At 51.9% G+C, this 15123-nt stretch overlaps 2 protein-coding genes across 5 annotated transcripts in view; both read right to left on the reverse strand.

Annotated features, from left to right (window-relative positions):
• The window catches only part of SMURF1 (SMAD specific E3 ubiquitin protein ligase 1), a 42782-nt gene extending 40680 nt beyond the window's left edge, over positions 1-2102 (reverse strand). For all 4 annotated transcript variants that reach the window (XM_085237506.1, XM_085237505.1, XM_085237504.1 and 1 more), the window contains exon 1: positions 1875-2102. In XM_085237506.1, the coding sequence (XP_085093632.1) occupies positions 1875-1929 (55 nt within the window). In that variant the 5' untranslated portion in view covers positions 1930-2102. The remainder of the gene's footprint in view (positions 1-1874) is intronic.
• Positions 2103-4144: 2042 nt separating this feature from the next.
• KPNA7 (karyopherin subunit alpha 7) lies at positions 4145-10353 on the reverse strand. Its single transcript, XM_003210592.4, has 10 exons — positions 10248-10353; positions 9732-9863; positions 9122-9207; positions 8184-8452; positions 7927-8009; positions 6652-6915; positions 6067-6300; positions 5547-5729; positions 4896-5045; positions 4145-4297 (listed from the first exon to the last, which is right to left on the reverse strand). The coding sequence occupies exons 1-10, from the start codon at positions 10311-10313 to the stop codon at positions 4217-4219; spliced, it is 1548 nt and encodes a 515-aa protein (XP_003210640.2). The 5' UTR covers positions 10314-10353; the 3' UTR covers positions 4145-4216.
• Between the last annotated feature and the right edge of the window lie 4770 nt (positions 10354-15123).

The raw sequence follows: 15123 nt of genomic DNA on the forward strand, positions 1-15123 counted from the left end.
TCACCCAGTTCCAACCCCCTGCTACGTGCAGGTCGCCAACCAGCAGCCCAGGCTGCCCAGAGCCACATCCAGCCTGGCCTTGGATGCCTCCAGAGATCCACAACCTCCTTGGGCAACCTGTTCCAGTAGTGCAAAACAGAAACGGTCTCTGATCACAGGAAACACAATGCAGGCAGTAAATCGTAACAGAAGACGTTCCGTGCCTTGAATTAACACCACTCAAACCTCCCAGCAGCAGAACAGATGAGGAAACAGCAGCCACGCTAGCTGCAGTGCTTTGGAGCAGGTAAGGCAGGCCAGCAATCTCCAGCCACGCTGAGGATGCAGCATTTCCTAACAACTCCAAAGGGAAACCTCTCCCAGAGCAATTTATTTTTGATTAAATGCAGCAATTTTTGTCATACCACCCAGGTTGCGTGCTCGTAAAAAACCAGAAATGTGTTTGAGCAAGCAGACTTCTCCAATATAATTAATTAATTAAAAAAAAAAAAAAAAAAGAGTGAGAAAATCCACCAAGTTGCTCAATAAACTGAAACTTCAGCCTCTTGCACAAAATGCTCTCAGCTAGGAGGGAACAGTGCATGCTAAAAGGCAAAAACCACTTTGATGCTGCATTCACTCCTTAAAACTAAAACCAGCAGCTTCTATCTGTTATTTAAATGATACCCGCCCGCTCCAAAGGGCTACAACCACAGCACGAGTTACTCAACTCCCAGCATTTTTATTGACTGGCATAAAAATAAGGCACATCAGCGGCTGATTTGACATTTAGCACACGGCACCACAAAACTAATTTCAGATCAAACATCATCTATACACCCTAAAAATATTTCCAGCCTTCTCGTGCCCGAAAGGATTTTCAGATTGACATTTTCCTCGCCAACTGCAGCCTTCTAAAGCACGAGCAGCACAGGATCAAGAAAGGATTAAAAGCAAACCGGGTTTTTTTGAAGAGTGGCTTCTGATTGATCGCAGCACACACCAGAAGCAAGTTAACCTGGAACTGAAGATTACCTCTTGCCATTTGTCTCATTGTTTGGCAATATCTCACAGCTGCAGCTCCGTAGAGATCAGTGCCAGCGCCTGGGTCTGAATGAACCACAGCACCGAGATCTCCAAGCATCCACCTGTTGCCTTTGAAAGCTCAGACCGGGCCTTATTTATTAATAATTCACCCCACAGCTTCGAGAAGCAGAACCTGCATCTCTTCCCATTAGAAGAGCAGCTCAACATCAGCCGGAGCGGCTTTCAGAAGATCTAATCAGAAGATCTAACGCAGACCTCGGAGGGTGCAACATCAATTGGTTTGTCCATGCTTGCACGCAGAGCTCGTGAGGAAACACGGAGCTCGTCTGGCTCGGGGCAAAGACTGCAGAAGTTGGGTTTGGGGGAGGAAGTAAGCGAGGAGGAGAGCAAAAAGGGAAACAAAGCAAAAGCATAAAACAAAACAACCGACCCAGAGCGAAAGCACTCAGAGCAACGAGACGCACACAGAGCACAGCGGGGCTCCCAGCAAAGCTGATGGAGTCCATCAGGCAAACGAGACGAGCTGGGGCTCGTTCAGAGCCTGCGAGGGGGGAACCTGAGGGAACGGCGGGTGGGTAGCGAGGGGAAATCAATAATAATAACAAAAAAGGGAAATAACCGGAAATAACTCGGAAACACAGCAGCACGCCGGGCTGGGAGCGGGGGCACGGCGAGCAGCAGCGGTAACGGCTGGGCCCGCCGCCACGGCCCGGCCTCGCCGCGCGGCCGCCACGGCCCGGCACGGCGGCACACGGCCCGGCACGGCGGCACGCAGCGGCCCGCCGGCCCTTCCTCCCCCGGCCCTCCGCCCCGAGGAGCGCCCCGTGAGCGGCGGGCCCCGCTATTACCTGTGAGGCGGATCTTGATGCTGGAGCCGTTCCGACGCGTCCCGGGGTTCGACATCGCGCCCCGCGGCGAGATCAACCCGCGGCCCCGCGCAACCCCATGCGGGCCCGCTCAACCTCCGGCCGCTCTCTCCGCGTTCCGCCCGCGGTCGGACCCGCCGCCGCCAGCCCGACCCGGCCCGGACAGCGCCTCCGCTCCGCCTGGGCCCCGCCCCGCGTCTCGGGGCGTGACGTCAGCGCGCGGGAGGAGAGGCGGCGCGGCGCCGCCATCTTGAGGAGGTCGGCTCTGAGGGAGGAGTGCGGCGCCCCCTCGCGTGCGGGAGGACCGCGACCCCGCAGGCCACGTAGCGCGTTAACATCGCCGTTTTAAGCTTAACCTCACTGAAATCCGGGACTCCTCACGTGGATTACTTTGGATAAAATATATGAATGTGACTACCCTGTACAATTTTTCCACCTACTGATCCAAAAATACACCAAATTAATGCACAGTTGCTTTAAATGACACTCACTGATACAGATGTCTTCAGAATTATTTCATTTCCCATATTCTTTCCTGAGAAAGTTTGTTTGCTAAGGAAGTAAAGTAAAGAAAATAAAGTAAAGAATAGCCTTTGTTGGGCACAGGGGGGAATTTAGGAGGACACAGATGTGGTGCAGTGAACATAGATGCTCACAGCAGCATGGAAGTCAATGGAGAGAAATGCAATGGAGGGTACAGTAAGATGTGAACCAGCCCACCGATTCGTTTATGAGCCACAAAAATACATCCCACAAGCCACCCTTCCTGGTTTGCTACCAGAAATGAAACCACCAAAGGCCAAACCCCATAAAATCGGCACCCCATCAAACACAGAGCAGCCTTTAAACTTGCTCGAGGCAAAGCCATGAGCCAACCCTGTCCCATGCCAGGGCTCTGCAGGGCACATGCAGCCAGACAGGGCAGCAAATGCTGCCAGGTAGCCTGTGCTCACCCTTTAGTCCTGAAAGCAGGGGGCCACACAGCTCTCCTCCACCAAAACCCCCTCTGACTTCTCCTGTAAAGCCAGGCCTGTAGAACACAGCTGCACAGGGCTGGAGAAGTTCCTGGGTGCTCCTCTGGCAGTGTGAAATGAACAGTTAGGCTCTACAAGAGAACCTGCTTTCCCTCTATGAACTGCTTCTCTCTAATCAGATCCGCTTTTCCCCAATCAGCTCCTAATGCAGTGCACACAGGATCCTATGGGCCCTAGCAGCATCTTTCCCACATCTCCAGTACAGATACTCCAGTTATCACTGAGCTCCTCTTTGGTCAGGAAAGAGGACACTTCAATCAGCAATACTTTTTTAGTTCATCTCAGTGAAAGGGGGAGATGCTCTGGATTTGGAAAGTAGAGCATCATCAACCCAGTGTCACATCCACAGACACATCTTTCAACCTAGCACTGCAAAGGTGAAAGCATGCACCTTATCTACAGCAGCCACACAGGTGAGCAGGAAAGGAGCCCCAAAGCTCTGACCTTTCCTTTTTTAGCTTGCTGTAAGTCAGCAGAGCATCAGCACACAGCAGCCCTGTGTCCAAGCACAGGAAGAGAAGGGCAGCAGCAGAAGCCCAGCTCCGGTCCACATCTCCATTTACACTGAGGAAGCATGTACCTCAGGCTCCTTTTACCCACCGAAATCCAATCATTTCCAGATGCTGCATCAGCAGCACACAGTAAGGTGGTGCTGGCAGCAGAGCCCTTTGTGTTAACCCACAGGGCAAAGGAGGGATCCACACAAGCACTCATCTCCAGAGCACATTCAGGTTTTGTGCTATTCTGATTTTCACTTCATAATGTCAGATCAGGAAGTAAATCCTGGCATCACTCCACAGTTCAGCAATTCCAGCACTTCAATCAGCTACGCCCTGCAAGCTCAGGGCTGCGCACCTTGTACAGAGCACAGGCTCTGCCTCCTTCTTTCTAGGCAGCCTGGAGGAGAAATACCCTCTATCCTGCAAGGAGGCCCAGGAACCAGAACACAAAGGGCAAGCAGGGCTTGGTGGTACACTCTGCTTCTTAGCATTTTTGACTCAAACAGTTAGCAAGTTACACACCTTGTGCTCCTGCAGGCAGGCAGTGTCTTACATAAAAAAGATATCCAAAAACTCCAATGCATATTCTTCCACATTGTTAAGGCCCAGAGAGGTATGATCTTCATAACAGCAGAGTATGAGGAAAAAGAAGAATAGAGGCAAGAAGTACAAATCCACAAGTGCAATTTATTGATAAGTTTCAAATGTAAAAGGACTATACACCTCTGCTCCTCTTGGTCAGGACACCCAGCCTTCACCCACCAAGTTGGAGCTGTGCAATGCTTCCTCTTCAGAAGTTGAAGTCTCGCTTCTCCACTGAGAAGTTATACAGCCCATCCTCATCGGTCCCAGGCTGCAGATCAGGAGTCTCCTAGGAGGAAGTTGGCAGCCATCAGTTAATGAGTCTGCGTCTTTACTTGTTTAAAACACTGCAGGCAGAGCTCAGACCTCAGCTCTGAGGTCTGCCAGACCACTGTAAGCCTCTACTCTGGTGTTCCCCAATCTGCGAGAACAAGGCTGGATCCAAATATGGATCTGTGACAGTTATGGAATTCCCTTGTGACTCCTAGCTGAGGTACTATATTTTTTCCACAAGCTTAACGTGAGAAGAGTCAAGTAATCCAGAAGGAACCTGAGCACAGTGAGTAGGAGGCTGCCCTTCCTAGCAACAAGCCAGCCAGGAAAGAGGAAGCCTCCCCACACTTGGGATGCATATCAGCAACTGCAGTGATGCTAGCTGATGCCACTGGAAATTTGAGCAGCAAGATGCTATCAAAGCATCTCTATTGCACAACAGTCAGCTGACAGACTGGGCTTCTACAGAGCTTTGGAAGGTGAAGGGAGTAAGCTATAAGAACTACACTATTCAAGCAGAGACCTAAGGACTTATCTCACATCTTTAGAGGATGTGCTTCATGTCAGCACACAACAGCTCATTTTCAAATAAGCAGCAACAAGAGCTCACATACCTCACCAGAAAAGTACTTCTCTATGATATTCAGAGCAGCTCGGTAGACCATGTTGTTGTCGTGGGTTTGCAAGGCTTCAATTTTTTCCAGACCATCAAGTTCTTCTACCAACAGGCACAGCCTCTCTGTCTCTCCCAGCTTCTCAGCTGCCTGAAAACAAAGGCAAGTATAATCCATGTCAGTAATGGGGCCAAGGTGGTCTGTGCTGTAGGGCCCTCAACCTAAGGATCAAGTGACTGCAGGTAGGAACACAAGGGTCTGCACTGTGTTCAGGAGAGATGTCTGGAATATGACCGCAGTATATATTGAACTGCTCCTCTTGGATCACTGTGTTGTGGTTCTGCTACCAACTGAAACAGCTCCTGGACCCTTGGAAGACTCCAGGACCATCTAGCTTCTCCAAAACCTTCATTCCTATATGGCTTGGTGATTAGCATACTGCATCCTCTCCTTTCCAGAAGGAGAAACACTCAGGAACTTCATCATGCCAAGCCCTTTGAGCAACCCAGAAGGACCCAAGAACAAGTCAGGCTTGAAGTCTCACTCCTGCAAGACTGACCACTGGGGAGCATCTGTTCCAGCTGCACCATGCAAGCATCCCTCTCACACCTCACTGCTCCTTTGGTGAAGGGATACAACACAAGATCTTACCAGGAAGAGATTTGAAATGGAATCCAGGATGACCAGGATAGTTTTGCTGTCTTTGGACAAAAGCAGGTTGAGCAGAGGCTTGAGGACCCCAGAGCGGACGAGCTCTACCACCTGCTCCACAGTGCCACCAGTTGTCATGTTGGCCACTGCCCACACCGCCTCCTTCTGGGCCTTGAAATCGCCCTGGAAAAGCAGCATAGAAAAGACATTCCCAGACTTCAGCATCCCTCAGAGCAGGTTGAGATGCCAAGTGAGGACAACCAATCTTGGCACATGATTTGGACTGGCCTGCTTTCCTAGCACTGGATGGACACATGGCAGAGCTGCCAAGACCAGCTCCAAGCTGATTTTTTTCCCCCATGCAGATGTACTAAGTACAGTGCTCATGCTGTTCCTCAGAACCAGCAGCTTCACAGAACACTGATCAGGTGGCTCTTGGGCACAGCACCTCACAACAAAGCAGCACAGACTGAAGCTGAGCACTACCCCTACGTGCACAGAGCTGTCCCCAACCCCTTACCTTATCAAGCAGCTCCACCAGAGGTGGCAACAGTCCGCAGGTGATGAGCTGCTGGATCTGCTGGCAGGGCCCAGCTGCAATGTTGCTGAGTGCCCACGCTGCCTCCTTCTGTATAGCTGGCTTCGTGTGTCGCAGGAGAAGGGGCAGGACAGCCAGGACACCAGCATCAATAGCTGCCTGGGTCTGCTCATCAGTCCCTGTAACCACATTCCCAATGGCACGCAGAGCTGGAGTCTAGACAGAGATTACAGCAGATAGAGATGAGAAATCTTATCTCAAGGGATACACATCAGAAAGACCAGCAAGAGCCCTCACTAAGTGCCTGATCCTTCAAATGAAGTCCCAATGGATGATTACTGCTGTGGTTACAGGCCTACCTACCAGCCTCCTGTTCTGATCTAAGCAGCTTTACAGGCTCTTCCCAGCCACAGCAAGAAGGAACAGAGCACTGGCTTGATCAGCAACAAGCAGAACTGCAGAGCGAGGTGACAGCAGACCACAGACAGCAAGGAGCCGCTCCTTCCCTCTCCCCAGGTGCTCCTATATTAAAGGGCCAGAGGCCAGGATCAATCACTCATTCCCTACCATGACGATCATCTCAGGGCTGCCCATGAGCTCCACCAGCCGTGGCAGAATCCCTGTATCCACCACAATCTGGATGCGGTCATTGGAGCCATCGGTCAGGTAGGACACAGCCCAGCAGGAGTCAGAGACGACATCCTTGTCCTCATGCTCCAGCAGGCAGGTGATGACAGGCAGCAGCTGCCTCACCGCCTCCAGGGGCGGGTGTGGGTTCTTATTCCTGCAGAGGTTTGACAGAGTCCATGTGATGTTCCTCAGGAACCCAACCTGGAAGACATGGGAGCTGTGAGATCCTCCTTGTGGAGCCCTCTGGTGCAACCAGCACTGCTCCACAGCAGATGTTATCAGCCAGGAGCAGCCTCTTTAATAAGGGCTGAGGCTTGTTTGAAGCAGGGAGATGAAAGAGCAGACCTCCCCTCCTCCTTCTCCAATATTAAGTTCCAATAACCTCAGATCTGGTGGCATGACAAGCCACTATGACTAACAAAGGCACCAAACAGCTCACTGCCGGGTCCCCAGGACAAATTACAGAGCATTCTTTAGTCAAGACCAAGGGTGTGTTACTTCAATATTAGCAGCCCATTGTCATGGAGAAGGGTTTGAGTTTTCTCATCCCAGTGAGGAGAGCAGTGGAGCTCCATGCAGAGCATCACAGCCACCAAGGTGTGTAGGGGATGGGACTGTCATGTTTTGTGACATTTCACAGTGCTCCCCAAGAAGATACAAAGCTGAGTCAGGAGTGGCCGAGAATTCTTGTACAGATTTTGCAATATAAACTCACAGAAGGCCCAGAGGGTGTTTTCTCAGCCCTACCTTGAAAGGCAGAATTTCAGCCTACAGAGAGCACACAAACGCAGGGTGGGACAGCTGGGTGCATCCATCCCACTGCTGGAGCTCTCAGAGCTGCAGCCTACCTCACACCACTCTGAGAAGGTCTTTCTTCCCCTGAAGTCTGCGGGGCAGGCACTGCTGCAGGAGGGCAGGGCACAGCAGGAGAAAGCAGGAAGGACAAGTTCTACCCTCTGCATGCACATGCAAGCCTGCTCTGTGCCAACTGCAACTTACTCCTAGCTTGAGATGGTCAAAGCTGGATGGGAAAGCTTTGACTAGATCTTTGCATTGACTTGAAATGCATCTGCCTGGCATCTTGTTGAGGGTTAGGTTCATTAAAAGCAGTTTAGACAAGGGTCCCATCCAGCTGTTTTGAGAGTCACATCACCATTCACCCATTACCCAAGTGATTGGGAGTGCCAAGTCCAGAACAAGAAAGTTATTTACTGGAGTTACAGGAGACACCAGAGCCAGCAAGGGAGGAATCACATTGCAATTGATAAGAGCATCTCTGTACAGAGGACCATCGCCTGTACAGATAAAGAGGGTTATTTATGGTATGTGTTTAAGTCACAAGACAGGCAACATCCAACAGCAGCCAGAGCCCCCCCGATAATGACACTGGTCATTAGCCCAGCAAGATGCACTCTTGCATTTGTCTTTGACCATGTCCTAACCCAGCCCTGCCTGGGGACCCCGCTCACCTGCAATGTTGCCCAGTGCCCACACGGACTGCTCACTGATGTGCATGTGGGGGGAGGACAGGAGGGAGATGAAGGCAGGGATGGCCCCTCCTTCCACCACCGCCCTGGTGTGCTCCGAGGTGCCAGACGCGATGTTGGTCAGTGCCCAGGCTGCTTCAAACTGCAGAGCAGCATTGTCAGCACGGGACAGGAACTCAACCAGCCTAGGGATGATCCCCAGCTCAATGATTTGATTGAGAGGGGGGTCCTTCTGCCTGGACAGGATCCTCCTGCAAGAGGGCACAGCACCCTTGTAGCCATCGGGCACCATCTGCATAAGACACCATCAAGACCCTCATCTAGCCAAGAACAGCTAGAAGAGGGAGCACTTCCAGCCAGATCTCAATTCCAGCCACAACACCTGAGCTGGCAGAGGAGGGAAATCTGTGATTTAGAGCTGTGTTGCCACCAGATCTCACCATGGTGAGAGCTCAGGGTGCTGCCAGGACATCCCAGGCATGGGCAGGCTCAGCTGGAGCAAGCAGAAAGCCAGCTGTACTGCACAGCAGGGATCTATCCCAGGAAAACCCCAGCTGCAATGCAGCCTCTCCTGGACCCTGGGGATAGATCTCTGCTGATGGTGATTCACATGGGGACAGCCCTGTTCAGCCATGTCCAGCTATAGAGCGGCCCTTCTTCTGACCCAGCCTCCAACACCCCTGGTTCCTTTCCATCCACCTCAGGTGTCTGCAACCAGCACAGCTCAGAAGGCACCACCAACCCTTCAGTTGGCTTCGCCCAGAGCCCAGCATGGCACTCTGTAGGACCCCAGTCCCCTGGGCTAGGAGGGGCCTTCCCCATTGCAGCTTATTGTGCCCTCAGCGCCCCCCCAGGCAGGAACAATACCATCTGGCCCCAAAACTCCACAGCAGTCCCATCCCTCCCATCAAGCAGCATACCTGGTTGCCTGTGTTGCCTGCAGCTGGAGCGAAGTATTGCTCCCATTCACAGCTTCCACTATTTCCTCCAAAGACAGTGGAACAATCTGTGTCGGGATGATTCAGAGTCAGACAGCAAGTCAGAACTCCAAGCCAGGACTCCCTCAGGTGTAATTTCACACTCAATCAGCTGTCTAGACCCAAGGCAATCAATGCTCCATATCTAAGGTGCTGTCTGCTCTTTATGCAACGTAGTTTCAGGATGAGACAGAGGAAGAGAATCCCACAAATGCCTTCCAGGCAGCTGATCCTTGTAATCAAACACAGGGGAGTCCCTGGCACTGTAATGGGGCCATGAGCACAGTAATTACCCTGCTCCGGTGCCTGGAGCTGCACCCAGTTCTACCTGCCATCAAGGGAAGCTGCAATACACATTTCCATGCAAAATAGCATGGAAGAGGGCTGGGCAGCACCTAAATCTCTCCCCAGTCCCTGCATCCAGCTCTGGCTGTTAACCCAGGTCACTGGAGCTGGATGTAGCGGTGGCTCAAATCCCAAAGCTGATGGGATGCTCTGTACCTGCCATGTGTTGCAGCACTGACCCACTCAGGAGCAAACACCCAGCACTCACCACATTTTTCTCTTCTGGTGAGGGGCTCTTCTCCAGAGAGATGATGGAAATGCTCCTGCGCTTCAGGATCTGCTCATCCTTCTTGGCCTTCCGCAGCTCAATGTTCACCTCCACCCGCTGCCTGCGCAGGGTCTGGGGGCACAGGACATCATGTCAGCATTACCCAGCTCCCCCCACAGCTCATCCCTATGCCAGATCTGACTCTGCAACCCAGGTCTGCTAGATCTAGGGAGTAGAGGCAGCTCCTTGCCACAGCCAGGAGGGTCACAAAGTATCTGCATCCACCTTCCCCAAGGATGCTGGCAGCAGTGACAGCCCAGAGCTACTCACCCTAAGCCTGTATCCCACTACTACCACATCCCAGCAGCTCCACATCATATCTCTGAAGCTATGGAAGCATCCCTGACAGTCTGTGCTAAGATCTGAGGGTAAATGCATTCAGAAGCCCTCACATAGGCCCCAGCTGGCCCCACTGTACTGGAAGGAGGTGCCACAGACAGTGGGGTCTGTACTTACTGCAGTGTCCTTGCCCTTGTTCTTGAACCTCTTCATCCTCTCACCATGCTCGTGCACAACTGGCATCTTGGCAGGTCAAGGATCTCTGCCAGCTGAAAGCTTCCACGTGCTCTGGGGGCAGCACAGGGCAGAGTGAGGTCACAGCCACACCACCTCCATCCCTGGGGATCTGGGACCCCACAACAGCCCCACACGTCCGCTGCTCCCAGCAAAAGGGATGTCAACTCCTCTGCCCTCAGCAGAGCTCAGAGGGAACAACACACACCACAGCTCAGCCTCTAAACTAAGTATAGGCACAAACCACAACTTAATACCAGGCTGGGAAAGTTACAGCTGCAGCTCTGACCCCATGAGGAAGCAGGGCATGCCTCCCCTTGCGGAGATATGAAAACATGCCACCAACTCTGGGTCCAACTGATTTAGACAGCCTAAGCCTGGCAGGGCCACGAAGGGCTCCTGGAAGCATCAGCTCAGGGCCCCATCTGAAGGGAGGCAGCCACATCCCAGCCCAAATCCCACCTCACAGCCCAGAGATCCCCACAGCAGAGGCAGCAGATCATCCATTGGCACAGTGTGACCAAGCTCAAACAGACCCCCTTCAAACACATCTAATATAAACCCAGGTGAGAGGCATAAGCAGGACATGCAACATTGCTTCTAAGTTTATCATAACACAAACACACAAAAAAAAAAAACCAACCAAAAACCACCCATAGGCATACATAAAACACACACACAAATGAGACCAAGGCAGCCCTCCAAGCAGGCAGCAAAGCATGACTTCACCCAGCACACTTCCACAGTAGTCATGTACCACCAAGAGCACACGTTAAAACACATGCAACAGAACCCCACCACTAATAGAATAAAAACAAACAAACAAAAAAAACAACAACCAAAAAACAAACAACCCCCCCCAAACAAACAAAGAAAAAAACAAAAACCACTTACCCTCAACCCTCCCTCTCTTGCTCCCAGAACCCTCAGCTGCCTATTTATTGCCCCAGCAGAGCCACACACATCCCAGGCTGGCCCAACCATTGGCTCTCCCCAGACCTCCTCATTAGCCCCAGCTGCTCCTGCCACAGCAATTTGGGTATACCTGGAGCAGCAGTAATTTTTTCTTCTCTGAGTTGCTTTCCTACCTGGGCCACCCTGACACCTCCTCCAATTCCTCTCTCCTCCATCATCACCTCTATATCTTCCATCTTTTCCATGCATTGCACTGCACTTTGATGTTATTACACTGGACTTTCTGGGGATATTCTTATACTGGGCTGGGGCAGCATGGAGAACCCAACAGGGCCCTACGGTCTTCCCAAGTCCATCAGATTTCAGCCGGGGCTGAAATCATTCCATTACCAATCCCCAGCAGCCTCAGCCCAGAGCTGGTTTGCATTTGCAGCTCCCAGCCCCGTGCATTGCTGCTGTAGGGAGAGAGAGGATGGGGGAGAAAAATACGTGGCAATCACTTGCTGTCCCTTCCTCTCCACCCTTGGCCCCATGGGTGATGGCATGTGAGGTGACACGGCCGTGCTGAGCTCACCCTGTGCTGAGGACACGGGCAGATCAATATTTGCCGAGTGGGAAAGGGGACAACCGCTGCAGGAGAAAAAGGTTCTCTTTGCAGCATAATAAGAGGGTATCAGAGCTAATGGAGAGGAAAGGAGATAAAACCCTAAATCGACACGACAGTGTCCCCTGAGCTCAGTTGTGTGTGCTCAGGCTGAAAATCCACATGGTGACAGGTAGGGAAGCTGTGGTTCTGGCACAGAGCTTTGCTGCTCCCTCGCAGTCCGCACGCCTTTGCCCAGTTTCTCCCAGTGTAACACTGCACGGCAATGGGATGGCGACCAGTGGCAGATCTTTGAAGCCCCCCCAAAAAAGGACTGACTTTTCATGTGTTATTGTCATGGCTTTTTAATAAGCCTAGACATGAGGTTGGAAAGAAGCCAGCGTTGGCATCCCTGCAGCCCACACCTCCCCATCACCCCAGTGAATCCGTGCATGCCGTGCCCAGGGCCACATGTAGGATAGAGGCTGGAAATTCCCTGTGTGGGTTGGGATGAGCCCTCCTGGCACAGCTTACACCCATCCCTGCATCCTGGTACCATCCCCACTGCAGCCCTGGGGATTCATTGCAGCCCCATGCGATCTGAGCTGTGATCAGAGCTGCGTTGTGTTCAGCACAAAATGAGCACATAATAAGTGACAGCCCCTGTCCGTTACGGTCTGTCTGATGGGGACATGCAGTAAGAAGGTGGGAGAAGGGATTTATTGTTATCCCTGCCTTGCTGCTGAGCTATGACAGAGCTGAGCACTGCAGCTGGGTTTTGGGAAGGGAAGGGAAGGGAAGGGAAGGGAAAGGGAAGGGAAGGGAAGGGAAGGGAAGGGAAGGGAAGGGAAGGGAAGGGAAGGGAAGGGAAGGGAAGGGAAGGGAAGGGAAGGGAAGGGAAGGGAAGGGAAGGGAAGGGAAGGGAAGGGAAGGGAAGGGAAGGGAAGGGAAGGGAAGGGAAGGAACTGACTTTCCGTCAGTTTGGTTGACAGTGCCATGGACAAGGAGACATGTCACTGATGATGGGTGACAACACACTGTGGCCCTTGGTCCAAGTGCTGTGTCCCTGCAGGGTGATGGGATGGCACCTGGGAGAAGGCAACCTGCCTTAGAGGTGGCTCAATTTGCTCCCAAATATAAGGAAATTTGGATCTGTTTGATAAAGACCAACTGTGCCATGGGCACCAGCTGCACCGTGGGACATCTCAGCTTGACGTTTTCCTTGGGTGAGCAAATACAGTGTTCACATCTGACACCATCATGACCAAAACACCGGTCATTTCAGGGGGTGCTTCCCAAGGCAAAGAGCACTCAGCAAATGCAGCTGTGGATGTCCAGAAGAAGCGGATGCCTCAGCAAATCGGCACGGCCCTGGAGGCTGGAACTGCACGCCGGGCTGCAGGCGAGGGAACTAATTTTAACTGCTGAGCAGCATCCTTCCTGCCAACCACGGAGGGATTAGAGTAACAGTTCTTGAAATTATTTAAAAATAACATCAGACTTAATCATAGCTATTTATTAAATCCATTATCCTCTGTCAGCTAGGGGACACTGATTCATTCAGCTGTGGAAGTTCTTAAACCTCTTATGGCCAAAAATCTTACAGCACTTTTTTTTCCTAATGGGGTCCCAGTAGCCATTATTCCTTCAGTCCCTGAATCTGTAACTGCAGGAATTGAGACAGAAAATCTGACAGTGAATATGGGGATAGGGAACAATGGAGCAGTGGAGAAACATACGTACTCAAATTCTGCATGCTGCTCCAGGTGGACAGGATATCTGCACGGTGCTTCTTTGCCCCATTTCCTGAGGCTGAAATTCACGGCTCTATGGGAAGAAAGGAAAGGAAGGGAGGTGGAATCTCAGAGCTTCCTATTGCCCCACTGTGGGTGTTCCAGCAGATTGTCCTCCGGACACACAGAGGGAATGCCTGCAGACAATGGAGCTGCTGACTGCCCGTGCCCAGAGCCTCCTCCTCTGGGGCCTTTCTGCAAGTTGGGGCTGACCCAGCCTAGAGTTATAGGATCACAGAATCATAGCATTGTTAAGGCTGGAGAAGACCACCAAGATCACCAAGCCCAACCCAAACATTGCTGCACGTTGCACACAAGAGGACAGGGCAGTGCCCACAAGTGAATCGATGCATCCCGTGACCTTCTCTAAGAGAACTGCTGGCAATCCTCACTCCCAGATGCAAGCTTTGCAATAATTGCTTACAAAAGCCCCAAACCACAACGTGCTGTGGATGCTCCAAATGAATTCCCTGCATTTCTTTTTTTTTTTTCTTCCCCCCATTCATTAAACAGAAGGTGATATTGATCTGTGGCTGCCGCAGATCTGCCCTCACACAGAGCTCAGGGGGCCTGCAGGTGCTCTGGAAACTGCAATAAATAGTGGTGGGAGGATTACTGGCGGCGGTTGCAGAGAGCACAGTGATTCTCAGAGAGCAGTGCAACCACCCGGGGACCTTCAGCCAGGTGGGGTTTCCCAGCACAGCGTTTCCTGCCAGCTGCAAAACCAATGCAGAGCAGGACACGCTTCATCTGAGTTGTCCAAGTAACAAAAGAGGTACATGCATCCATAGTCAGGGAGGGAAAGCCTGTCTTTTTTTCACTATAGCAATATTTGCTATAGAAAGGAGCCTTCTGTGCTGCTTCAGCGCACACAGACATTGCAGCTTCCAGGGCTGAAAGCAACAGTCCTCTTCCCTTCCCTTCCCTTCCCTTCCCTTCCTTCCCTTCCCTTCCCTTCCCTTCCCTTCCCTTCCCTTCCCTTCCCTTCCCTTCCCTTCCCTTCCCTTCCTTCCCTTCCCTTCCTCCCTTCCCTTCCCTTCCCTTCCCTTCCCTTCCCTTCCCTTCCCTTCCCTTCCCTTCCCTTCCCTTCCCTTCCCTTCCCTTCCCTTCCCCCTCTTTCCTCTCCAATCCCTCCCTACCTCTTTCCTTCCCTTTTCCCCTTTCCTTTTCCTTTTCCCCAGGGTCTCCCTGCAGTCTGGCTGGGGGGCTCTGAGCACCTGCAGATGTCCCTGTTCAGTGCATGCAATGGAACCAGATGGTCTTTAAAGATCCCTTCTACAACAGAAGAAAATAAACCAGTTCTACCAACCCCAAACTGGTGCCCTTTCAGTACTTTACCTCTGCAAAGACTCACAATGCCTCGATTTTTTTTTTTTTTCCAGATCATTATTTCTAAAGCTGAAATGGACGGTGAAAATGGAAAACACCACAGCCTCAATCCTCTGTGTGCTCCATCCTGCTGCCGTATGCTATAGAGAAAGGCAGACTTCTCTAAGCTCTAACACAGAATCCAGGAAGAAAGAGGGGG

Source organism: Meleagris gallopavo, chromosome 16 (assembly GCF_905368555.1).
Source record: "Meleagris gallopavo chromosome 16, MGAL_WU_HG_1.1, whole genome shotgun sequence".
NCBI lineage: Eukaryota > Metazoa > Chordata > Aves > Galliformes > Phasianidae > Meleagris > Meleagris gallopavo.

What these genes read in the sequence shown, in the direction of transcription:
- KPNA7 (XM_003210592.4), bottom strand. Translation starts at nt 10,313, where the DNA reads ATGCCAGTTGTGCACGAGCATGGTGAGAGGATGAAGAGGTTCAAGAAC. An exon ending in TGGTGTCTCCTGTAACTCCA is followed by an intron (nt 6,916 to 7,926) that starts GTAAATAACTTT and finishes CATGTCTTCCAG; the next exon opens with GTTGGGTTCCTGAGGAACAT. An exon ending in AGAAGTACTTTTCTGGTGAG is followed by an intron (nt 4,298 to 4,895) that starts GTATGTGAGCTC and finishes ACTTCCTCCTAG; the next exon opens with GAGACTCCTGATCTGCAGCC.